Below are 26,799 nucleotides of genomic sequence, written 5' to 3' on the forward strand. Positions count from 1 at the left end.
TTGGAATATTTAGAAACAGGTATATTGTGGTAGCCTGGTAACTTGGCTCTGTCTTTCTGGAAAATGAACTGGCAATACATAATAAGACTTAACGAAAGTTTATAACTTTTCATACTCAGTTGTTTCACTTTGGGCTATAGACCCCAAGGAAATACTCTGAAAGGAAATAAATATAAATAGATATTTGTAATGGTAAAACATTTGAAGCTACTCAGGTTAAGTAATGAAAATGAAGTAAGAATGATCTTTTGATTATTTACATTTTTATGTAGTATCAAAAGCCATGATATGCGTGATATCATTTAGTCCTCAATGAGGAAGCTGTGACACAGAGGTCCCACAGCTGGGACTGGAAACAAGGAGTTCTGTCTGGGCAGGAGTAAGACCTGCACTTGGAGTCAGGAAGCCTGGCGGTGTGTTCTGTGTCGTGCAGGTGTGGGACTTCAGCCGGTAGTTTGAGGATCTGCAAATGGGTCACAATGCACAGTTTCCTCAGCTCCCGGGCTTTGAACAATAAGTGACATAATGCCTGTGAGAGTGAAGCTCCTACCATGAGCCTGAGAGGGTGATTACTGAGGTTGCTGCTTTCTGCAAGCAAACCTTTAAATGAATCTTCAAACTGCACACCGAGGTCAGGGAGGTTTGGGACACTTTTAATTAGCAAGACAGCAATGAAACCATAGCCCAACAGCAGTGAGGCCAAGTTCAAAGGCAACAGCAGAGTTGTCATTAGAGAAGGAAAGTGGATTTCTTTGCACTGAGGGGGAGGCAGGAGGATGTAGAGGGAATTCAAATCCACTTACTTGTTTGTTTGTTTATTTTAATTAATTTATTTATTTTTGGCTGCGTTGGGTCTTCGTTGTTGCCCGCAGGCTTTCTCTAGTTGTGGCGAGCATACTCTTCTTTACGGCGCGTGGACTTCTCATTGTGGTGGCTTCTCTTGTTGTGGAGCATGCAGGCTTCAGTAGTTGTGGCTCGCAGGCTCTAGAGCGCAGGCTTAGTAGTTGTGGTGCACAGGCTTAGTTGCTCCGCGGCATGTGGGATCTTCTCGGATCAGGGCTCGAACCCGTGTTCCCTGCATTGGCAGGCGGATTCTTAATCACTGCGCCACCAGGGAAGTCCCACTTACTTGTTTTTGATTGAAGACATTAGGCACACATCAGAAACCTTTGAGCACTGAGGAACTCGTAAACTCACCTGCGCTTTCCAGCTTCCTCATTCCTCCAGCGCCCTCTCTTTCATAAGCCTACTCACTGTAGCACAGGCTCTGATTTTGCTCCAAGGGTGCCCCGCCCTGCCGTGAAATCATCTGAAGTCTTTTCCCCATGTAGCATCTTTTCTTCTAGTCATGCAAAACCAAGGCCTGCCGTGACCTAGCCTATCCCACCCTGAGTTCCAGAAGCTCCTTCATACTCCCCTTTAAGCATCTCTGATGGGAGTGAGGGGTAGATCTGGCAGAGATACTCACTGCAACCCTGGGCTGGGTGATCAAGTCCCATCTTTACTAGCTCATGAGGCTAACCTGGGGCAAAGGCCATCCTCATGCCAGTGACTAAGCATTCATGACTGAAACAGCCAGCAGGAGAGCAGTTAGTGTGGGGTGGGTAGAACAAGGAGGCTTCAAACTGGTGCACCTTGGAGAGGCATGTTACTGGCTGGGCTTTGAGTCAAAGAAGATGATAATCAGAACGGCAACAACATCCTCCTCTGCTCCTGTGCGTGCGTGCGTGTGCATGTGTGTGTGTGTGTGTGTGTGCTTCATCCCTACAAAATTGCTTTCCTATCCATTGTCTGACTTGATCATGACCCCCCCCACCCCACACCTCCCCAGACTTTCCTTAGAGTGGACCTAAGCCTTAGAACACTTCTAAATCTGGGTGACTTAGGCCTCAAACTACCATGATGTCTCCAGAGTGGATTAATGCCTCCTGGGCCTCATAAGCCTCAACAGCTTACCTTGTCATGTATTTTCTTTGATACTTTATATAGAAAATTATTTAATCCATTCAGCAGCCCTATGAGGAAACTATTCTTAGCCCCATTTTACAGAACAGGAAATGGAGGATTGACGATGTTTATCACTTGCCCAGGGTCACTGAGCAAGTAGGTTAGGAAGAGGGTTTCAAACCCCGATTTGCTTGACGCCAAAACCCATCCTCATGTGACTCCTGGGAGTTCTTCTGGGTCAGTGACCTGGAAGAAGCTAGGGATTTTTGCATTTTTTTCCCTTAGGAACCCAGAATAGAAGTATGCCACCAACTTTGTGGTTTCTGGGCCACTTCCGGTTAAGTGTCAGTGTTAGACGAGGTGCCGAGGACGTCTCTGTGCTCCTTTGCTACTCACAGGGAGGCATTTGTTCTTTAACATGTGCTTTGCTTTCCATAGAGAGAATCCTTTTTCTGACAGTCACTTTCTTTCCGAAGCTTAGAACACCATATACTCTTAAGAAGGAAGGAAGGGTTTCAACAAGGAAAAGAACAGTTTTCGGCTGCCTCACCCCTTTGCAGTTCAAATATCCTTCAAAACATCTGCTTCTATTTTATTTGTTTGCCTCTTGGAGAAAATCAAGGGTAAATTTGAGATAAATAAGAAGCAAAATATCTTCCCGAAACAAACAAAAAAGCCCCAGTACCTGGCCATCTGAAAAGATTTCATTTGTTTGTTTAAAACATTGTTGGAGTGATAGAAAATCTGGACAAACACCCATGATTAAGATGCAGTTAATAAAAACCAAAAGTTCAGAGATTAACTATTACATACTGTAAGAGAGTTGTTCCTTCCTGTGGACTCTGATGTTTTTGGAAAACCAAGTGCTTGTTGGGGAGGCAATTAACAAGATGATAACAAAGTTTCCACAGAAGACTAGCAAAGCCTGGAGTTTATTCTGGATCTCAGCCTCTAGGGAGAACGAACAGCCAAAAGAGAGGAAAAAAACCCATCTCTGTGGACAAATTAAGCACCGGTGGGCATTCACGTGCACAGGTGGGCCCCAGCCCCTTAAGTCAAACGCGCTGTGATGGGATCCGAGCCCTTTTCCACAAACGCAGCTGTGCTGAACAATATCATTCCACCATCTGAATCTTTTTTCATTTTTTAGGCTGCATTGGGTCTTTGTTGCTGCTTGCAGGCTTTCCCTAGTTGCTGGGGGTGGGGAGCTTCTCATTTCAGTGGCTTCTCTTGTTGCGGAGCACAGGCTCTAGGCTCACGGGCTTCAGTAGTTGTGGCACACGAGCTCATTAGTTGCGGCTCGTGGGCTCTAGAGTGCAGGCTTAGTAGTTGTGGGGCGTGGGCTTAGTTGCTCCACGGCATGTGGGATCTTACCAGACCAGGGATCGAACCCATGTCCCCTGCATGGCAGGTAGATTCTTAACCACTGCACCACCAGGGAAGTCCCCCACCATCTGAATCTTATTAGGTATTTTCGTATTTGCTTAGTTTTTTTTTTTAATGGTTCTTTTTTTGCATGTGGTAAAATTTACATGTAACGAAATACCCATCTTAAGTGTACATTCCCTGAGTTCCGGCAAATGCAAACACCTATGTACCTCAAACCGTTATCAGGACGTACAGCATTGCCATCACCCAGAGGCAACTGCTGTTCTGACTTTGCAAATTAGTTTTCCCTGATGGGGGATGTCATATAAATGGAATACATGTAGTTTTTTTGGGTAAGACTTCTTTGACTCAGCAAAATGTTTTCATTTATTATCATCCTCATTGCATATATCAGTAGCTCATTCCTTTTTATTGCTGATTAGTATTCCGTTAGAAGAGTATTCTATAATCTGGGTGTTTTGTTTCGTTGTTGTTGTCTATTTTCCTATTTGATGGACCCTTGGTTATTTACAGTTTTTGTCCAAAAAAGTTGCTAATCATATTCTTGTACGAGTCCTTTTGTGGGTATAAGTTTTCATTTCTCTTGAGTTAATGTCTATGAATGCAATTGCTGAGTCCTAAGGGAGGTAAATGTTCAGCTTTACAAGAAACTGCCAGGTTTTTTTCTGAGATGGTTGGACCACTTTACACCTCCACTATCAACATATGAGAGCACATGGGCTTCCCTGGTGGCGCAGTGGTTAAAAATCCACCTGCCAATGCAGGGGACATGGGTTCTAGCCCTGGTCCGGGAAGATCCCACATGCCACGGAGCAACTAAGCCCGTGCACCACCAACTACTGAGCCTGCGCTCTAGAGCCCGTGAGCCACAGCTATGAGCTGGCGTGCTGCAACAACTGAAGCCCACGCACCTAGAGCCTGTGCTTTGCAACAAGGGAAGCCACCGCAGTGAGAAGCCCGCGCACCACAACGAAGAGTAGGCCCGGCTCGATGCAACTAGAGAAAGCCCACACACAGCAACGAAGACCCAATGCAACCAAAAATAAGTAAATAAATAAAAATAAAATTAAATTAAAATTGAAAAACAAACAAAAACGTATGAGAGCCCATCCTTGCTGACTTTAGATGTTATCAGTAGTGTCTCATTTTGGTTTTAATTTGCATTTCTCTCATGACTAGTGACATTGAGCCCTTCTTCATGTGCTTATGGGCCATTTGTGCATCTTCCTTTGTGAAGTGACTGTTCAAATCTTTTGCCCATTTTTATAAAGCGGGTTGTCTCTGTATTATTGAGTTGCAGGTATTCTTTATATATCTTCATGTCAGAGGATGGAGGGAACACATAGGCCCACTGAACTAAGAAGGCATCTTGAGACTGAAAAAAGTGAGGCAGGCGACTCCATATAATCAATGGATCAGTTATTATGGGGTAACTTACTCACAGGACGGGATCAGGATTGTGTCCACAACAATCCAGAAGCATTCACAACTGTACTCCGTGCCACCGAGGGGCCATTGGGACAATTTTATATTAACCTAGAGTATGGGGGTAGGTACTTGGAAGCAGGACGTGCCTTTCTATGTCAAGACTTACGAACGGGTAATGAGTTTCGTGGGCATCAGGAATACGTCAGTGAAGGTTTTCGTCATTAGGGACTAACAGGGCATAGAGGAGAGGTCACCAGGTTCTAATGATTATTAAACAATATGTATTAACTACAAAGCCCTCGATGACAGAGAAGTGATTCACTTTACGTTACAGTCCCTGGCAGGGTCAGCAGAAGAGCAGGAGAGACTGTTAACGGCCCAAGATGGCTTCAGTTATGCTAACAGCCATACACTTCATACAGTAGAGAGATATATGTCTGAGACCCACACTCTCCTCTGAGGGGCCCAGTTACTTGATCTTTTTGTCTGTATTTCCCCCTAAAATGTTGCCAGGAATTCTGCTTTGTTTAGTATTATATTTCCAGTGCCTAGTATGGCCCCTGGCACTTAGTAGGAGCTCATTTACGTAAACATTTACTGAAAGAATCAATGAATGAACGGATGAACTGACTTGTGGGCCTGATATCCACACACAGTGTTCTTGAATTTAATGGCAGGGATTAACAAGGAAATGGAGAGAAAGAAACTTTTAATGTTTTCCTTGAGCCATAAAGTGTACTTGGCACAAAAGACCCAGGATACCTTCAGGGGATTTATTCACTCAGGGAAAAGATGGCTAGAATAGCTCATGGACTAGCCTCGTTTGTCTCCCTTTATGAGTCCTCTCGTGCAAGCCACCCCTGCTGTCTCCTATCCCGACCCCTTCCAAGTCTTGGGTTCTGACCAGGTTTGATTGATGGATGATCAGAGCGTCTAGCCTTGCAGAGTTTTAGGTAACTTAACCCAGCCGATCCCAGCTTTCAACACCTACCCCTTGGTTCCCGCTGACACTGATAATGCTGTTCCCTGCCAGCTGGCCCCTTAGTTGGGCTCTGTGCCTCACTAGCAGGCCCACCCCATGGGTGTGCACTGCCTTTCTGAGCCCCCAAAGGGCCAGCCCCCAAGGGCCACTTCCTCCTTGGTCTTGAAGTGGATTTCCTGGTGCTAATCCAGGTGGCTCTCCTGCTGCAGCTGTACACTGAATAATCATTGTCAGCATCCACATTTGTAGGGAACTTGGCCATTTACAGAGCATGTTCCCATCCATTATCTAGATAAGCCTCCAAACAGTCCTATTTGTATTCCCCTTGATTTTTTTTTCCCAGAGGAAAGGCATAAAGAGGTGATTTAATTTGCTCCAGAATGTAAGAGTTGCCCTCATGTGACCCAGAGTTTTCTAAGACTGTCTGGGTCTTGCTCAAAGAATATTGGAGATTTTTTTTTTTTTTTTTAGCTCTGGCGGTATACATGTACAGTGTTTAAAAGGCTTCATAGATTTTTACAGTTCAGCAACTTGGATTACATCTGTCATTAAAAATTTAATTACCATACCAAAGACACACATGGGCAGTTCTTAACCTTTTTATTTTTATTTAACCATCATTATGGTTTCCCCTGACCCACCCCCTTCCCCTTTGGATCACATCTTCACATATTATTTTTTTTAATGTCCACCACAAACTGTATTTATTGACTCATTTTACCTTTTTTTATTCATCAGACATGTACCTTCCAGTCAGAGTTTAGGGTCAGGCTCAGATAATCTGTGCCCTCAGGGGGCTGATTTTATTACAGCCAAAATAAATACATTCGAGATTTGAGTTAACCTCCAAGACTAATAACTGGTACATTTCCATTTCTTCAGGCCTTTATGAAAGATTAAAAAGTTCAAACACTGACCCTTGGGAAAGTGGAAGCAGATTTTAGTACTTGTGAGAAAGGAGTCCTATTTCGGGGATAAACTCTCAAGTTGCTGACGTCTGTGTCTGGGTGGGAACAGGAGGGGTATAATGGCCTCTAACTCTTCGTTCTGTGATTGGAGCCTCTCCCAGCTCTCTAGAGAGGAGCTCAACCAGCCTCACCCTATTATTTCCTCAGCGGCTGGAGTATTTGGGCTATTTTCAGTTCATGCCCGTGGGACTTGGGAAGAACATGCGTTTACTGAAACAGAGACATTCCCCTAACCATTACCTAAAGGTACACATTTTAATATGTCATGGAACCAGAACTTTTACATTGCATCAATAGTTGCCTCATTCAAATTATACTTTCAAAGGGCAGTGATGGGTATGCTAAAGGCAGTGTCTGTTTCTAAATTAGTAGAGTTAATTAATGTTACTCTGTGTGCCAATTATAAAAAAGGGAGTTTCTGTTAGGGAAGACTATTTCTGTAATCTGTTATTTTATTATTTTATTATATGTATACATATGAGATTTATTATTTTATTAATTGAATGTTGTGCTTGCTCTTGTTTTGTAGGAGACCCAGCAGAAATCCACCAATGTTGTGTATCAGGCGCATCACGTGAGCAGGAATAAGAGAGGGCAGGTGGTTGGAACAAGGGGTGGATTCCGAGGATGTACCGTGTGGCTGACAGGTATGCTGTGTTGAGATCTATATATTTTTTAATGGAAAACTGATGGTGACACACAATTTTTAGGAAGATAGTGTCACTACATATTACATGTGTATTTCAACATTCGAAGGAGGCTGAGAGCTGTGATAGAAAGCGTGGGTGTTAGTCCTAACTCCACCCATCAGTGAGAAATAGGACTTCCATCAAGTCATGGAATGTCTCTAGTTCTCTGTTTTCACCTCTTTGGCAGGAAAGGATGGGACAAGTTGATTATGACATTCCCATTCAGCTCTAAGGAATTCTGTAGTTCTTAATTTCATGCCTAAACACATTTACTGGCAGTTATGAACGGGGCTCTCCTAATTTGACATCAAGCATTTGGCTGTCCATGGGAGATATTCTTTTCGGCTGTTTTAATATTCTAGGGGCTAATTTACCTATTTTAAAAAATTAAAATCTGTGCAAGAAGCAAAACTAATGTTTTCCGCGTAGCTGAGTATTGTCCCTGTGTATAAAAAAGAACGCATTCCCACCGCGGTGACCAAATGAATCTCCCTTTTCTTGTGTTTATATAGCCCCAGAATGTCAAAGCTAAGGGTTAGTGACAGCACTGGAATTAGTCCTCGGCTGTTACCTTATACTCTGAGTACAAGGTAGAGGAAGTTGATTCCTGGGAATGCAGGCCCGACATAGGCTGGACTCAAAAGAAAAAAACAGGTTCATTTCGTAGACATAATATTTCATATGGAGATGAACTCAGATGCAAAGATATGTCTATCCAGGTTATGAAATCAACTCATGTGTTACTGTTTGCTCACAAAGGCTGATTTATTCTAACCTGAAGATAGTTCTAGAAAACACAACAAGCGAGGACCTGCCTTGCGTCTTTTCTTGCTATTCTGAGCCTTTCCTATTCCTGTCTAAAGCAGCCTCATTCTTCTCTTTCAAGTTATTTCCTAGTGCCTGTGGCACTTGCCCTTGGTTTCCGGCTTTCATTCATCCCTGGAAGAACAACTTTCCCTGCTTCCAGGGTGAGGCTGGACAGAGGGCAAGGAGGCTGCTGTGTTCTAGAAGGCAGATTCACCTGCCGCAATTCCTGATATGTTTCCCCCACTCCCTCTGAGAGACGTGACGTGCAGCAGTGAATAAAACAGCGTGCTCCAGACGTTTCCCTCTTGCTATGTGTTTGCCTTCATGAGATGTTTTGCCTTCATGTGTTTGTCCAAATTTTGAATCAAGACATACCCACAGAGTACATTTTTCTTTCTTTTTTTTTGCGGTACGCGGGCCTGTCACTGTTGTGGCGTTTCCCGTTGCGGAGCACAGGCTCTGGACGCGCAGGCTCAGTGGCCATGGCTCACGGGCCCAGCCGCTCCGTGGCATGTGGGATCTTCCCGGACCGGGGCACGAACCCGTGTCCCCTGCATTGGCAGGCGGACTGTCAACCACTGCGCCACCAGGGAAGCCCAAGTCCATTTTTCTTAATGTAAAACACCCTTGGAAAGACAAAAAGAACAGGTAGAAGAGAAAAAAAAATCTCAAGGGTATACTTCCTGTCTTTTCTTACTCTCAAAAAGTCATCTTTTCCTAGTTTATTTTTTTATTCTCATATTACAGACATTGGATATTGACCAGGCAAATCAGGAGAAACCAAATACTTGAAATCTAGAGAGTTGGAGGTGGGTACCGGCTTCACCTACATTAGCTGTGTGATTTTGGACAAGCCAACCAACCTCTCTAAGCCTCGGTTCCCTTATTTGTAAAATGAGAATAAAGATAATACCTGCCTCATAGAGGTATAGGTAGAACAAAATGAAATAAAGCATATTTGCACTTAGCACAAGTCCTGGTCCCTAGTAAAACTCTCAGTAAACGTAATTGGTGTTACTTCAATGTATTAAAATAAATATTCCAATGATCTATTTTAATACAGCTAACTGTGTTAGAAATTTCTATTGTTTCTCTCATTTTCTGATGCAACAGAACGTACCAGAGATTCAGGAGTCCCATTTCTCGTACCCCACAAGTGGACATAACTTTTAAGAGGAATTTATCACATGAATTTCTATCCAAATGCAACTGAATTACATAAAGATGTAACAGACAATGCCTTGATTTACAAAGATTGCCAACACATTCTTCACGTAGCCGTTTCTTCTAATGATCCTCTGTCAAAGCCAAGGGCATGACTTTAAAACATAACTAAAAATATGGAAAATACTTGTTTACCTTTCATATATCACCTTTCTTTCCAAGTCTCTCTGTCCTGCATCCCTTCTTTGCTCTTACTTTTTCTTTTTCCTCTTTCCCCCTGCTGTCTTCTCTGTATTCACAATTTCTTGACTTTCTTTTCTGCCCCCGTCCTGACTCTTCCTCTTCCGGGTGCTGTCTGACAGTGGCTTGGCATCACTGCATTTTTCTTCAGGTTCAGAGATCTTTAGAACAACTGAATTTTTAGAGTGCTCCTTTTCCAGGGTGGTTCAGATTTTGAGCTCTTAAGTCATTTTGGCGGGTAGCATTTCATTCCCTTTCTGCTTACATTCTCCCTCATGTAGAAATTATAGTGTGTGTTCCCAATCACTGTGCTTTGAAACCATGGTAAAAGGCACCTTGTAACTCCACTCTCATGTAAAGACTCCAGACGCCTAAGAGTATATGGCAACTCTAACTACATCTACAGCGTAGCTCAGGGTGGTTCTCCGTCTTTGTGTTTTGAGAATCATTTTGGAAAATCTTGAAAACAAAAGGACAGTATGTTGGTTCTCTTGTCAGGTGGGTGCCTAGCAGCATCTACAAGGAAGGTGGGCCTCCCAGTCTCTAAGGGCCGGCTGTCCCTCCACTCCAGCTGATTGCTCTCATAAGGGGATATGAGGACACCACTGCCAGAGCCTCTGATTTTCTTTCAAGAGAAGCCATCATCTGAATTTGTATGCACAACTTTCTAGTCTATAAAGTACACTGCGGGCAAAGTGTTACCAACTCAGGTCCTTGGACTTCTTAATCAATAGAAATTGGTAAGAGGCCAGACAAAGAATTCAGGCAAGGCTTTACTGAGGTCCCTGCTGCAGCATGAGGGAGCGAAAACAAGAAACAATTGCCCTTGCTCACTCCTGAGGTGGGGCAAACCGGTTCCTTAAATGGGATGTGAGTAGGGGCAGATGGGTGGTCAGGCTGGAGTGGTGGCTTAGGGGGTCTGCTGACCCTCTTGGTGGTGCTGTATGCAGGAATCATGCGCAGTACCCTGCTTTTGCTGCCTGCACCTCAGGAATGGCAGCTGGTTTCTGGCCTTTTTGTATCTTACTGTTTATAATTTGCCCCAACTGTGGCCGCGTGCAGGTGTTTTTAGTCCCTTATAGTTTCTTTGTTTTCTGTTGCTCCAGGAGACGTTTGTCGAGGTGCGAGCACTGTGGTAAAGGGTCCCAGGTCCCAGCCCATCCCCAAAGCAGAACACACCAAGGACCATAGGCAGCCTGCCAAGGTCTCCCTATTGACGAACGCCTTTTGCTTTGAAAGGCTATAATCCTAACAAGGGACAAATAGTTTTTTCAAGATTTGAAAGAAATGCTAGTACTTGACTTGTAGTAAACTTTGCTTTTTCTAGATTTGAATGGTTTTGATTTGAGGGCAATCCAGTGATTGTAATGAGGGTTTAATTATGCTTGAATTAGGTAAAAATTAGGATCAGTTCACAATTCGGATCAGAGCACAATTTATAATCTTAAACAGTCAGAGACAGTGCCTGTCCTGTCTTGCCCATTCTGAACAGGTCTCTCTGGTGCTGGAAAAACAACGATCAGCTTTGCTCTGGAGGAGAATCTCGTCTCCCACGCCATCCCTTGCTACTCCCTCGATGGGGACAACGTCCGTCATGGCCTCAACAAAAACCTTGGATTCTCTCCTTGGGACAGAGAAGAAAACATCCGCCGGATTGCTGAGGTGGCCAGGCTGTTTGCCGACGCTGGTCTGGTCTGCATTACCAGCTTCATTTCTCCTTTTGCAAAGGTAAAATGCTTTGGCAGTGCACACGATTGCCACACATAGCACCAGTGCTCTCAAGCTGCCAGGATGAGGACCCAGCGGAGGGGAGGACAGAGGAATGTCATACTTCCAGTCTCCCCCACTGGCTCTCCTTCCCCCACTTGCTCCCTCATTTCCTCTCTTTAATATTGGTTACATAGAGTCCCTTCATTTCCAGATGCCAGGGCACCAGGTGACATAAACCCTTCCACTTTCACAATGGTAAGGTACACTTGGCCAGAGTTGAAAGGAAGAGAAAGTTAAACCAGAAAAATTCCAAAGCTCAGTAATTTTATTGGGTTGGCCGAAAAGTTCCTTCGGGTTTTAACCAAAAAGCCCAAACGAACATTTTGGCTAAGCCAGTATTTCTCCAAAAAGTCAGAGGCCTTAGCTTACTAAAGAAAACAGCAGTTCATCGCCAATGCATCAGGTTATGTGTGTTTAACGTTGAAATCAACGAGGTGGAGAGTTACTCCTCTTGTTTTAAAACAGGAAATTTCTGTGAATTACATATAAGAAACTATGTACTTTGAACACATCCTTTGAATGAAATGCTGTCATATTGCCAGCCCTGTCTTTTAGTTGGGATTCTTTCCCATTTTCGTTTGTTTGTTTGTTTGCTTTTTTTTTTTTTGGAAAGTACTTGGGAGAGTTGTTTACTAGACACCTCTGAAGAGCTCAAACCCCAGTGTTATCTTAAGGTCATGGAACACCAGAGCACACAGTATTTTGTGATGAAGAATTTCACTATGAAACCTCTTCTTACATTCTTTTTTTTTTTTTTGCCAAGTTTTTTTTTTCTTTTCTTTTTAATTTATTTTTGGCTGCGTTGGTTCTTTGTTACTGCACATGGGTTTTCTCTAGTTGCAGTGAGCGGGGGCTACTCTTTGTTGTGGTGCACGGGCTTCTCATTGTGGTGGCCTCTCTTGTTGGGAGCGCGGGCTCTAGGCACGCGGGCTTCAGTAGTTGTGGCACGTGGGCTCAGTAGTTGTGGCTCATGGACTCTAGGGCACAGGCTCAGTAGTTGTGGCGCACGGGCATAGTTGCTCTGCGGCATGTGGAGTCTTCCCAGACCAGGGCTCGAACCTGTGTCCCCTGCATTGGCAGGCGGATTCTTAACCACTGCACCACCAGGGAAGTCCCTCTTCTTACATTCTTAAAGGTAATTATTTTCCAGGATCGTGAGAATGCCCGCAAAATCCATGAATCTGCAGGACTGCCATTCTTTGAAATATTTGTAGATGCGCCTCTAAACATTTGTGAAAGCAGAGATGTAAAAGGTCTCTACAAACGGGCCCGAGCTGGGGAGATCAAAGGTAGGAGAGCCAGTTCAGCGGTATCTTTGCCACTTACTTATGCCACCAATTCTTATTAGTCTGTGCCCAGAAATCTGTCTGAAGTTTCAAAAACCGTTTTCCAAAATTGCATATAGTGCACACAACTTTTTATCAAACCGTAATATCTTCAAAATGTCCACGGGCTAGTTAAAACGTGGGCTTGTATTTTTCAAGAACTATCACCCCAGCCACAGCAATCACGTTTAGAGAACTAAAATGGATACGTGTATGTGCATGTGTGGAGGAGGAATCTTTCAGTTTTCCTCCTACCTGTTTTCCTTTTCCATCCTAATCAGCTGCAGAGGGCTTGGACTCAGACAGATTTTGTTGATAATCGGGACTTTCTGTATTGAAACCACAGCTGTATATGTTCTTATCTATGGCTAGAGGGCAAGGATAGCTGTTTGACCTTTTCTGTTCTAATCTGAATACAGCAGTTGAAAACATTATTGCAACATGTGTTATGTCTTATTGAGTAAAAAGATTGTTCTGTTGGTGCAGATGTGATTTTCAGCCTTCTGCCTTGCAGGGTTTACGGGTATTGATTCCGATTATGAGAAACCTGAAACTCCTGAGCTTGTGCTTAAAACCAACTTGTCCTCGGTGAGCGACTGCGTGCAGCAGGTGATGGAACTTCTACAGGAGCAGGTGGGCGGACTGAACGTCTTTTTTTTTTTTAATAGTTTTATACAGTCATAAAAGATCATCTGTTTACTGAAGTGTTCTTTTTATAGTTTTCATTCCAAACTGTTACCAAGTCTGCTTCATTTCAGAACATTGTACCCCACACTATAATCAAAGGCATCCACGAACTGTTTGTGCCGGAAAACAAACTCGACCAAGTCCGAGCTGAGGCCGAAGTGCTCCCTTCGTTATCAATTACCAAGGTAAGATGGTGCCCACTGGCTAATGGAGACTTAGGCTTACTGTCAGTCATTATAACCCATTTACAGTTACTCTTAATTAATTAGGAAGGTAGACATAAGGAAAATGCAATGCCTATGAAGAAAAACACTTCATTTTGCCAATTTTTTTTTTACCTCTTCTTCAAGAAAATCTCTCATCAAGTGTTGCCCCAGGCAGCTGATCAATGCCATGTACAGAGGCAGACTGGGAACGTAACTTCTGTATTTGCAGAGGACAGTTTTATATGGTTGTCATTATACCTTCAGTGATGCCGGCGCTCAAGCATTAGGCAGTAATTGTTTGTTGGCAGGTGCCGAGAAAATAGTTTGTCCAGAATACAGGTGTTTCTTGGACCATTGAGAAGGAATTTGAAGAAAACAAGAAGCAACCCTGATCTAAAGTGACATGAATGCCTTGATCTTTTTTCTACTCTGCACATCCCACTCTTCCCTCATCAGGGAGAGTTCAGTCTGAGGAGAGGGAGCTTTGGTTGCATTGATTTTGCAACCTAGAAGATGTTAAGATGCAATCCCAGCAAACAGCCCTGCAGATACCTTGGCCTGTTTACTGGTTAGTGTTAGTTGGTTCATATAAGGTGATCAAGTCTTCACTGGTAACCTTTTGGTATCCATTAAAACCTTGGACATTTTATTTTTCTTTCTTTTTTTTGCGGTACGCGGGCCTCTCACCGTTGTGGCCTCTCCCGTTGCGGAGCACAGGCTCCGGATGCACAGGCTCAGCGGCCATGGCTTACGGGCCTAGCCTAGCCACTCCGTGGCATGTGGGATCTTCCCGGACCAGGGCACGAACCCATGTCCCCTGCATCGGCAGGTGGACTCTTAACCACTGCGCCATCAGGGAAGCCCTGGACATTTTTTTAAGAGGCAGAGTACATTGGGAATGTCCTTCAGCTCATGAAGACCCCAGGCTTTAGTAAGTCATGACGAATTTATAAACACAATAAATTCTGAGTTTTCCAATGCTCCAGGCAGGTGAGAAACACATAATCATAATTACAGTGCGGAATAATAGTCCCAATAACAAAATGGTCTGCAAGGTACAGAAGAACTTCAAAGAATCTAATGATTAATTCTCTTGATCCTAGGGGTGACAGGAAAGATTTCAGAGCAGTGGCCCATGAGCTGGGTTTTATTTTTATTTATATCTATTTATTTATTTTGGGGGGTTTATTTTTTTATTTTTATTTTTTGAACTGGGTTTTAAATGATGAACAGGGTTTTCAGGTAGAGGGGAGGATGGGCTTGAAACCACGTGTGTGTTCAGACTGCACACTGTCTGGCACTGTTGGTGACTAGGCCCCCAGGTGGGGAGTGGTGCCAGGTGGACATCCCTGTATGAGCCCCTGGGGCCAGAGCTTGTAGGCCTGTCAGTATCACGCTAAGAATTTTAGACATTTGTCTTTTTTTAAAAAAATTAATTTATTTATTGTTTATTTTTGGCTGCATTGGGTCTTTGTTGCTGCACGTGGGTTTTCTCTAGTTGCGGTGAGCCAGGACTACTCTTCGTTGGGGTGCGCGAGCTTCTCATTGCGGTGGCTTCTCTTGTTGCGGAGCACAGGCTCTAGGCGCACAGGCTTCAATAGTTGTGGCACGCGGGCTCAGTAGTTGTGGCTCGCGGGCTCTAGGGCGCGGGCTCAGTAGTTGTGGCGCATGGGCTTAGTTGCTCTGCAGCATGTGGGATCTTCCCGGACCAGGGCGTGAACCTGTGTCCCCTGCATTCGCAGGCGGATCTTAACCTCTGTGTCACCAGGGAAGTCCCTGGACATTTATCTTAGTGTCAATGGTTTGCTCAGTTCAGTCAAATAACCAGCACATTTGGTGAAAAAAATGTAGCCAAACCAGAATTTTTGTGGAAAAAAGAATGAACGGTGAATCTTCAACACAGGTGCACATTGTAAGGATAGATAGAGCCTAAAGTGTTCAAAGAAATCATCCCAGTTTGAAATCTTTTCACCACTCTCCCACAGAAAGTTCTAGACTCAAACTTCTCCAGCCCCCCTAGATCATGGGTCAGCATTACATATGGGAATGCTTAAATCATAAAAGGTTCTGCCTTCATTCTCCTGTCAACTGAATAAGAAAGGACTGCCCTGGGGCCAGATGGCTGGGAAACGGAGCTTATGGAAATGTTCACCTGCTTTTTTGTGTTTTGCAGCTGGATCTTCAGTGGGTCCAAGTTTTGAGTGAAGGCTGGGCCACTCCCCTCAAAGGTTTTATGCGGGAAAAGGAGTACTTGCAGGTTATACACTTTGGCACCCTGCTAGACGGTATGGGTTTTTGTTTTTTCGTTTGTTTGTTACTCTTTATTATTAAAGAAAAAAATATTTCTCAGAAGTTTTCACAGGAACAAGAAATGCTAATCCTTGGTTCGTAAATCCTATTGTGAAAATATTTAGATTATTTATGGTGTGTCCAGTTATGTATAAGCTTCCATTTTTAGGATTTTTTTTTGGTTATCCTCAAAGGATTATTGATTATCTAAAGCTAAGGAACCAAAAAATAAAGGTTTGACTTGCACACAAAGCCAAGAGAAGGTTAAGTCTTTTTCACCTCCACCTGCCCTTTGCTGGCCGTGATATTCATAAGGCAGTGGACAGTCAGAAGCACCACTGGCAGCTGCTTGGACCATCCTGGGGAAGCCAGGATGGACTCAGCACTCATTGCTGACTTGCAGGATGCCTCCAATCCTCCAGCAAACATTACTGCAGCAGCTGCTTTCCTTGGTGGATAATAAAGGGTTGATATTCATGCTCATACGTGAAATATATTAGGATGGCTTCATCCACTAAACTTTAATATGGGGTGTTAAGGCAGCTTTCTGGGCAGAAGCTGAACGGCTCTTAGAGAACTGCTCCTGTCAAGGTTGGAATGATGTCTCATTCAGAAGACTTCCGGATCCTTCTCTGATCATTTCCTTCCTAGAACTGTCTTGACCTTATCAAATAGAACTTATTTATTTCAAGATCTTGGGGAATACTGATAAGTGGGGGAGGGAATTTGTAATACGGAGCAGGGCTCCAAACCTTCTAGGTAGAAAAATCAAATCAGATGTTCTTTCCTGAGAAAGATGTTCATGTTCTAGGTTTGTGCCTCTGCCTGGGGAATGGGGCGTAAAGCAACCCCAGTTGTAGTTAGGTTTCAAAACTCCCCATACCCTCAAGAAGCCTCCTTAATTCCTATGTAAGTCAATTATTAAAAATACATACCAGGGATGTAATATGCTGCACACCTCTACCTAAGTAGAGGCAGAATATCATAGTGGATAAGAGTGAGCCGTGGAGCCAAACTATCTGGGTTCAGGGCAAATTACTTAAACTCTCTGGGCCTCAGTTTCCTCATCTGTAAAATAGGGATGTTAATAACAGTACCTACCTCAATAGGATGTTGAATGTTTAAAAGAATACAGTACCTGGTCCAATAGTAAATGTTCCATATATTAACAACCCCCTCACTGCATAAAATTAAAAGGACTTCAAAGTCTTGAACAGACCAAGAAGCTTATCTCTAGTCACATCCGTTTGGAAGTAGCACAGATAAGATGTTCATCAGCTAGCCAATAAATATTTATTGAGTGTCCTCAGGTGTCAGGGTTTGTTCTAGCTGCTGGAGATAATACGAGCTTGCTGGGACAGGCAGTGCAGTTCATCTTCTGAACTCTAGTCCAGAGGGGTTTTCCCGCCACATCAGTGGTTGTCAAACTTTTTTTTTTTTCAAGCCATAACTATTTCAGTGAAATCTGAGGCAATATATACAACAGATAAAAATGGAACTGCTCCTTTGGAAGAAGTGGGCTCAGTCTTTCTCCCACCTGGACAGCAGCCTTGAGGGTGTCTAGGGAAAGCTGGTTGAAACACTGCCCTCTACCACACCATGACAGTCTCATGACAGAGCTTGGCTCGATGGCTTTTGGACTGAGCAGACACGGTTAAATTCCAAAAATGATGTCTCTCTGTATCAGAAGGTTGGGCAAGGTATCATTTGTATGGATATCATTTAATTTTAACCAATTTATGAAAGTTTGAGTCACCACCATTGAAAATTTGAAATAATTTTTGTAGCCATAGACATGTGGCCATTTTCATCTACCATTAAACAATCGCACATTTCTTGATCACCTACAATCTGCAGGTAAAATTGTTTCTATTCTGACCCTGTCTCCCAAAAGTATTTTGTTGGTTTTAATTTTCTCAAAGGTTCACTATTTCCCCCTATAGTAAAAAAAAAAAAAAAATTAGCTCAGTCTACTTAGTCCAAAAGCAAAATAAAAAATCATTTTTTAGTGTTTTTGATGATTATATAGTATGAGTTACTCCCTATATTACTCAAGGGTCTATTTTCATGTCAGTGTATTATTTTATTTCTCACTGGATATAGTTTGGGGGGGCTGTCATAGATCCTCCAATGATAAATGTCACATCTAAATTTAAAAATGGAACCTCGAGCTTATGTTCTTGACTGGTGGCATCCAAGTAGGGTTAAGACATAGCAGCCTGATCATTTAATGGCAAGTCTTCTGCGGCTCTGATCATTTAATGGCAAGTCTTCTGCGGCTCTGACTTTCCCAGTCAGGGCTTGAGAGCTTTTCTATATACTGCCAGCATTTATTCAGCACATAATGTGTTCTGACCCTGGTGCTTGACATAGGACATCACATTTAATCCAGATAACACCACTGTGAAGGTATTTTGTCCATATGAGGAAATAAGTATTGGGAAGGTTAAATAACTCCCTCGAAGCCTGGATTCAAATCCAGGTTATCCTGGGACTGGGCACACTCTCATGTCCTGTAAACATCTGGAATTCTAGGACGTTCTAAAGCAGTTTGACTGTATACCTCCCAAAGCCTGGTTTGGAATCATCTGACAGTAGTTATAACATCACATATTTGTAAGAGACAACTTCTTGCTTAAGTTGGAGGGGCTATTGACATATGTTATAATTATTTAAAAACATAATTATTGGGCTTCCCTGGTGGTGCAGTGGTTGAGAGTCCACCTGCCGATGCAGGGGACACAGGTTCATGCCCCGGTCCGGGAAGATCCCAGATGCCGCGGAGCGGCTGAGCCAGTGAGCCATGGCCGCTGAGCCTGCGCGTCCGGAGCCTGTGCTCCACAACGGAAGAGGCCACAACAGTGAGAGGCCCGTGTACCGCAAAAAAAAATAAATAAATAAAAATAAAAACATAATTATTTAAAAATGCTTTTGGATTGTTTTGGACATTATTCAACACAAATTCTGGTTTCACCAGCTTTTTGCTGTCACATATGCTCTATTTTTAGAAATAACAATAACAAAAAGCTCAGTATCTTTGTATGTTGTATGTATGAAGCTTCATAGTAGGAGTTTGTTCCTTGTCATTGTTGCTTTACTATTATTTTGGTGGAAAGTTGAAAACAATATGTTTCTTAATTTTGTTTGTATTTCTCTAGGCATGTTCCTTCCTGGTATGTACTTTAACTTTATAAGCAGTTAAATTATTATAATTAGATATGTTATATTAACTAGAAATGGTAAGGACATAACTAGAAAAAAAAATCTAAATGAACCAGTTGGAATTGCTAACAGTTCATGATCCAACCAGTTCTAATAGAATAATGCTGCATTCTTCTGTTGATAGGAGTCCAAGTAACAGGAAATTTCTGGATCAGATGCAGCTGTTGTTTATAATGTTTTATTTGGCTAACAAATTAAACTTGTTTCTGAATTTCTGTTGCACATTTTGTTCCTGAGATTTTAAAAATTTATGATCCTCTCTGTTAATTACTTCTACTGAGTGTTGGTCCCCATTTTGTTTCACAAATCTGGAAAATTTTTTCTATTGCATTTATAAAACATGTTTAATTGATGAAGGATAAATCAATTTTAGATACAATTTAAAGTGGATGCACCTGGTTGGATTGTGGATGATTGTACTTCGTTTGTGATGAGTAATTATGCATGAATTTAATTTCAAGCTATGACAATTGATAGTTATAAAACTGGGAATAAACACGTACTCGCTGCAATTCTAAACTTCTGCACTGTACCGGAAGAAAAAGGTAAAATTCTGAAGATATCATTTATCTTGAGTATTGTTTTTCATCATTGCTGTTTTTCCTTGAAAAAGATGAATTAAGCAATATAAAGTATTTGTTTTTGCCCAGAAATTGTCCCAAACAAATGATAAGCATATCTACAAGGTTAAAACAGCAGGCTTGAAAATTATTTAAAGCAAAAGCAAGATTATTCAATTAAACATGAAGTTAAGTGTTGGACTAACTGTGGCTAAAAAACTATGATACTCTTTTCCAAAATGAGTTATACTGCAGTGAAATAGTCAGGGTGGTTCCCACCAGAGCTGAGGCACATGATGGAAAAAGGCCGAAAGCCCGAGTCAATGTTTAAAGCTATGGAGGCTATTTCAGCACAGAGTTAAATTGTAGGATAATTTTATGTATTAGAAAAGTTGATTAAGATGATAGGGAAACCCCAGTAAATCTGCTTTACCTGTGTGGAGTTGTAGCTACAGGTGTATGAGATCAGCTGGCACTGTTACTCGGTAGAACTCCCTTCCACAACATCCCACAGATTAGTCTCTTGACAACCTGTCAGGTAGTGCTGTTTCCTTAGTTGGGATTTTCACTCAAGGCCAAGATGAAGGTGGATCAGAGGCTACGCTGGGCTGGAACCTAGTGGACCAAAGGAGGCGATGGCAACGAGCAAGTGGAGTATTCTTTGGATTTCAACCCAGAGTAATTGATGGAAGGCAGCACCGCAGGCACGTTGCAGGCAGAGCTGGGTTTCCACCAGCACCCAACCCACCTTTTGCTTTGCATCTTGTTTGACTTTATTTTGGTCAAGGCACTCAAGGCACTCTTTGTAAGCAGTGTGGTCATGCTATCCACAGAAAGCCTCTTCCCAGCAACCCAGGGATATACATATTATTTATGATCCCATTTTCCAAGTGGAGAAACTGAGGACAGAGAAGGTGAGTGACACAGGTAGTAAATAGGAGATCGCTTGGCTTTGAGTTTAGTGCTCTCTGCACAGGGCTTGCTTGGACTACTCTTATTGTCTGTGAACTTTGAAGCAAAGGAGTTACTTGAGTGAGGAAACTCATACTTTCCGTGTACAGTATCTTCCTTGTTGCTTACGAGGCTCCCAGAGCAGGTTGCAGGATTTTATGACGGATGGGATTTCTTTATTGCTGGAAGTTGCTGTATATATCCTGAGACATTCTTTATGTCCTAGTAACTTTTGGAGAGTATGTTAAATGTGCAAAGTGATATGCCTGTAGACTTTTGTTTCATAGCTAATGGGGGAGTATGATGCCCCAAAGAAATAGAACTCAGATCTCAGACCTTTAACTCTATCAGAAGTGGTCTACATGTTGGATTTTGAAAGTTAGATTTAAAAGACTTCATTAATCTATGGTACATTTTCTCCAATCCATAAATAACAGCACTTGCTTCCTCTTTTGGAAATCCTGAGTTTGTAATAAGGAAGAACAAATTTTACTCCACATTGGATCTGTTTCTTTTACTTTAACCTTTTTATTCTATTGCTTTTACAAGTTAATCCCTAAAGGGATGTTGCCTATAAGCTTAAATTATACATAATGGCCCATCTCTGGGAACCCTGCCTCTCATGTGATGAAGTTTAAGCTAAAAGACCTTTGTTTAGCTCACAGAAAACATCCTGACTAAGCCCACCTGTGAATGACCGCAGGGAGGAAGAAATTAACATCCCCTCAGAGTCTGACGGGAACCAGAAAATGTTTGACTTTAATCCCCTCCCCTTTTAGTATAAAAGAAGCCTGACTTCAGGGAAGGTGGTTCTTTGGGACACGAATCTACCAGCTTCCCGGTCTGCTGGCTTTCCAAATAAAGTTGCTATTCCTTCTCCCGGCAACTCATTTCTCCATTTATTGGCCGGTGGAGCGGCAAGCAGTACGAGCTTAAATTGGGTAACAAATTGAATGTTGTTTTTACTCACTTTCCTTTCATTCCCTTCTGAGTCTTGAACTTGGCAACTCCCCCCAAATCTCCCTGATATTCTTTAATGTTATACACTTAATTCTGTGCCCCCATTTTCTCACTGTAAGTACAACTGAAAGCCTGACATATTTGCTAGAATGTTAGGGCACCATTACAAAAGGGGAGAAACAGCTGTGTGATTTCTTTTACATTATCTGGCTTCACTAAGAAATCATAGTCATCCCTCCCAATCTGAGGGGGGTTGGTTCCAGGACCCAATGCAGACACCGAAATCTGTGGACGCTCCAGCCCCACAGTCCAACCTCTGCATCTGCGGGTTCCTCATCCACGATTCAACCAAAGGTGGATCCTGTATAAGGTTTGCTATCCACGAGGCGGTTGAATTTGCCGGTGTGGAATTCGCAGATATGCAGGGCATTGCCAACCTTTATTTTATCTAGTTGGATTTTTAAAGACTTTAAGCTTCCTAGTGTGTTGAGGTCAGGACCAAATTTTAAAAAGAACTCCGAAGGGAGCCACCCCCTCGGGAGCCACCCCGAAATCAGTTACTGAAGCCACCCCTACAATTGGAAACAGCCCATTTTTCACAAACGCTCCATCTTTTGCTTTGAGAAGCCTCTTCTCAAAGGATTTATCACAGACGCTAGAGAAACTAGTGTAGCCAACATAACCATGTTAGAGTTAGGTCTTAATGCCTTTTGCAGGAAATGTCTGGAAGAGACATTGTGCACGTTTGACTCCTCTTTAAAGGAGCCCACATCTTGTATCCCACATTCATGCATCAAATGGCACTTTCCACAGACGGAGTGATTAACATGAGCATCCCCGTCGTGCTGCCCGTCTCCGCGGATGATAAGACACGGCTGCAAGGGTGCAGCGAGTTTGTCCTGACACACGGAGGACGGAAGGTGGCTATCTTACGAGACCCTGAATTCTACGAACACAGAAAAGAGGAGCGTTGTTCCCATGTGTGGGGCACAACCTGTGCAAAACACCCCTACATCAAAGTAAGTGGCATAACATTTGGAAGGTCTTTCTTTCAACTTAGGATAAAAATAATTCTTTTTAAGTCCTTCGCGAAGGACTTAGAAAAACGGGTTAGATGGAAGAATGCGTTTCTAAGGGAGGACCTGCAAGCTTTGCCTGGGGAGATGTTTTTAGATAGGGCAAAGAAATGACTTTTTGTTGGAGGGCTGGTCTAAACGGTCTCTTGAGTCCTCAGATCCTGTGATGGCTGTGACTCCCTCAGCTAAATGGGAAACAACTGGACTGGGGAGATAATTTAGTCTAACATCATGAGAGGAGAACCAGAATCATAGCTATGCTATGCACAAAACCACAGCCAGAGCTTGCAGCCCTGTCCATCTTGAAATTCACAAGGGAAGTCAATTTCTTCCTACAGAATGGATCCAGCTAACCTCTGGAAAGAGACTGGAAGTTCATGCTCTGTGGCTGTTGTGCGGAGGCGGGTGGTGGGTGACATTGTTTCAATAAACAAAAAGCACAGATAGCAGCAGAGTTTCCGGAGGGAAAATACCACATTTTCATCAGATTGAAAAATGTGTTCATCTGATTAGGATTATTTTGGAGTCAATCTGCCTAAGGGCAAAGTAGACTAAAATTCCTCAGCCTCCTTCACAGCTTCTAATTGTTGGTGGTGATGGGGTGGGATTGCAGGGAGTGGAATTGTTGGGTGTGGTTCATTTCCCATAGAGAAAAATATGTGAAATTGAATGCAAAAGCTATCCCTTATCTGAGATTAGAGCATTAGGGTTGAAATTTAAAAAGACATATACTAGTGATTCCCTAGCTGGAGTAACTAACTTTCAGAAAGTTCAAAGGTAATAGAGAACCATCTGAGACCCAGGAGAGTCTAAAAAGCCTTGTGGTTGGACAAGGCACGTCCTCTCTCTTGTCCTCAGTTTCTTCATTTATAAAAGGAGGGGGCCAGACTCAGTAACTCTGAGATCTCTTCCAGCTCTGAGACTGTACACAATGGATGTTTGAATAAAATGGTTCAAATCTGTCAGACAAACTTCCCTTTGGTTTGGTTTTGTTTTTTTCAGTTGTGAAATGTTGCAAAGTAGGGAGGGCTTTTGCAAGGCCCCTGGTGGAACACAAGAGGTCAGTGGGGGAGCAAAGCAGCTTCTCATTTATTGGACACAACTAGCCACCCTGCAGATAAGCTTAGAGCCATCTGAACATTTTCTCTCCAAGAGGCTGGGAGACAGGCCTTGAAATTACTGGACAATAGCTATTGAGGAATTGTGTTCTGAGCCTTAATTATATCTTTGTCTCATTCTTTTTCTGATCATAATCCTTTAGGTTTGAGCTCTTATCCGCACTCAGTGACCTAAAGAATAGTGGCCTTTCTTCATGCCAGCTCAGATATTTCCACTCTTTGGGCCTAACATCCACATATACATGGTTAGCACTAAAAGAAAAAAAACAACTAAGGAAGCTCGTAAGCAATTATGTTTATCTTGTCTTGCATCACGTGCTGGCAGTTGGAGGTCAGAATGTTTTCGATGGCAGGGAGAGTGGGGGTGTGATTTGTGGCCTTGAAAATATAGTCAGGGACTCTGTAGCATTAGGTCATTAGAAGGACTCTCTAAACAGTCCTAGTGAGCTAATGGTGAGAAATGGGCCATGGATAACCAGAGAGAAAACCACTCACCCTGTATAAGCTACACTTGGAGCACTGAAGGTGTGTTTATGGGAAAGGAGCTGTCTTCACTGGACATTTTTTTAGCACCTTGAAATTCACAGTAAAACTTAAACATGTTTTGTTTTGGTTTTAGAACCCCAAACCTTCCAACAGTAATTCCTTCCAAAAGCTAATTATGGGCCTTCTTGTGTTTCCATGTGGCACTGGGAGTTATATTTGCATGGAAAATGGTCAGAGTCACCAAGGAAACGGTCTACCTCTGTTGCATAGCCCCTCACTGCAGTTACCCTGACCTTCCATTCAAATCCTCCCAACCCTCTCTTTCACTAATATGGAACCACGTGACGTGTCACAGATGCGAGCATGAGGAGAGGAGCGGGTGAAACTTGTAAACATAATGCTTAGTGGAGCCCTGTTGCCTTTCATCCATGGATCTCAAATCTTTTTCAAATGGTAATTATTTCTCACAATGTTCCCGTGAAGCACCTAAGAATCATTACTCCCACTTTACAGATGTAGAAACCAAGAGAACAGAGTATGACTTCCCAATGAAGGATAGGAATGAGAGTTTCTGTATCCTTTAGCCCTTCAATGAAGACCACATCGTTAGTTACAGCAACAGAATCACCTGGGGAGCTTTAAAAATTACCCATGACCGGGGCTTCCCTGGTGGCACAGTGGTTGAGAGTCCACCTGCCGATGCAGGGGACATGGGTTCCTGCCCCGATCCGGGAAGATCCCACATGCCGCGGAGCGGCTGGGCCCGTGAGCCATGGCTGCTGAACCTGCGCGTCCGGAGCCTGTGCTCCGCAACGGGAGAGGCCACAACAGTGAGAGGCCCGCGTACCGCAAAAAAAAAAAAAAAAAAAAAATTACCCATGACCGGATCTCTCCCTCACAGTCTTTGATTTAATTGGCTTGGGCTCAGTTCTGGGTATTGTGAGTTTTGAGGCTCCCTGTGATTTCAATATACTGTGAAGGTTGAGAACCATGGCATTAGATAATTATCTGCAGCTGTTTCTTGTGTGGCTCCACCTGGATATATCCTGCAAGCATCTCGCACTCAACATGGGCAACTTCACCCCAGCCTTGTCCCCCTCCTGTGTCCCCCACCTCCGTGAACAGCTCCGCCATCCAAACAGTGGCCCATGTCCAAAACCTAGATGTCATTCTTTTTTTCTTTTCTTTTTTTATCATGAGATCAATAACATTTATTTTCCATAATGAATTTCCTCAGTTTTGAGTGTACATCTCCTGGCATTCTGAAAAAAATATATATTTTCTGTGTTACTTTCAAAGTATTATTTTTTAAATTTAAGTATACCTGATTTATAATATTGTGTTAGTTTCAGGTGTACAGCAAAGTGATTCAGTTATACGTGTGTGTATATTCTTTTCCATTATAGGTTATTACAAGATGTTGAATATAGCTCCCTGTGCTATACAGTAAATCCTTGTTGTTTATCTATTTTATATATAGTAGTGTGTTTCTGTTAATCCCATACTCCTAATTTATCCCTCCCCCCCACTTCCCCTTTGGTAACCGTAAGTTCGTTTTCTATGTCTGTGAGTCTGTTTCTGTTTTGTAAATAAGTTCATTTGTATTATTTTTTAGATTCCACAAATGAGTGATATCATCTTTGTCTTTCTCTGACTTACTTCACTTAGTATGATAATCTCTGGGTCCATCCGTGTTGCTGCAAATGGCATTATTTCTTTTTTAAAAAAATGTTTATTTTATATTGGAGTATAGTCGATGTACAATGTTGTGTTAGTTTCAGGTGTACAGCAAAGTGATTCAGTTATACAAATACATGTATCTATTCTTTTTCATATTATTTTCCCATATAGGTTATTACAGAGTATTGAGTAGAGTTCCCTGTGCTATACAGTAGATCCTTGTTGATATCTATTTGATATATAGCAGTATGTATGTGTTAATCCCAATCTCCTAAATTACCCCTCCCCTTGCCACCTTTGCCCTTCGGTAACCATAAGGTTGTTTTCTAAGTCTGTGAGTCTTTCTGTTTTGTGAATAAGTTCATTTGTATCATTTTTTTTAAAGATTCCACATATAAGTGATATCATATGATACTTGTCTTTCTCTCTCTTCACTTAGTAGGATAATCTCTAGGTCCATCCATGTTGCTGCAAATGGCATTATTTCATTCTTATGACTAATATTCCATTGTACATATATACCACACTGGACGTCATTCTTCCTTCTTTCTTCTCCCTTGTCCATTCAGTCACCAAGTCCTAACAGTTCTGCCTTCTAGGTATTGCTTGAAGGTGTTCACTTCTGTTGCAACTTGGGCCAGGGCACTTAATTTCTTCCCTGTCTCTTGCCCTACTCCCCTCGAAGCCCCTCTCCAATTCTTCAGCTAGAGTGGACCGTTCAAGCTTTATTTGGGAGCTCACATAAAGCTATGACTTCACCTTACCACCTCTAACCACCACCGCCCAAGATACTCCCCTCCAGCATCTCAGCTGGTCACTATATCATCCTCTGTCACACTTTTGCATGTGCTGGTC

General features: G+C 42.7%; 2 protein-coding genes across 4 annotated transcripts in view; both read left to right on the forward strand.

Moving 5' to 3' along the window:
* MINPP1 (multiple inositol-polyphosphate phosphatase 1) overlaps positions 1-7,354 on the forward strand; it is a 167,801-nt gene extending 160,447 nt beyond the window's left edge. The window contains exon 4 of one of the 2 annotated variants that reach the window (XR_007471135.1): positions 7,244-7,345. Coding sequence is in view for 1 of the 2 variants with exons in the window: in XM_049696583.1 (XP_049552540.1) it covers positions 7,244-7,292 (49 nt within the window). In the remaining variant the exon portion in view is untranslated. Of the gene's footprint in view, positions 1-7,243 lie in introns of both variants that reach the window. The other variant, XM_049696583.1, reaches the window with a different exon arrangement.
* Positions 1-26,799, forward strand: part of PAPSS2 (3'-phosphoadenosine 5'-phosphosulfate synthase 2) — a 79,697-nt gene that overhangs the window by 43,604 nt on the left and 9,294 nt on the right. For both annotated transcript variants that reach the window (XM_049696579.1, XM_049696580.1), the window contains 7 exons: positions 7,244-7,361; positions 11,107-11,342; positions 12,535-12,673; positions 13,224-13,342; positions 13,468-13,581; positions 15,776-15,887; positions 22,398-22,603. In XM_049696579.1, the coding sequence (XP_049552536.1) occupies positions 7,244-7,361; positions 11,107-11,342; positions 12,535-12,673; positions 13,224-13,342; positions 13,468-13,581; positions 15,776-15,887; positions 22,398-22,603 (1,044 nt within the window). The remainder of the gene's footprint in view (positions 1-7,243; positions 7,362-11,106; positions 11,343-12,534; positions 12,674-13,223; positions 13,343-13,467; positions 13,582-15,775; positions 15,888-22,397; positions 22,604-26,799) is intronic.

This window comes from Orcinus orca, chromosome 14 (assembly GCF_937001465.1).
Source record: "Orcinus orca chromosome 14, mOrcOrc1.1, whole genome shotgun sequence".
NCBI lineage: Eukaryota > Metazoa > Chordata > Mammalia > Artiodactyla > Delphinidae > Orcinus > Orcinus orca.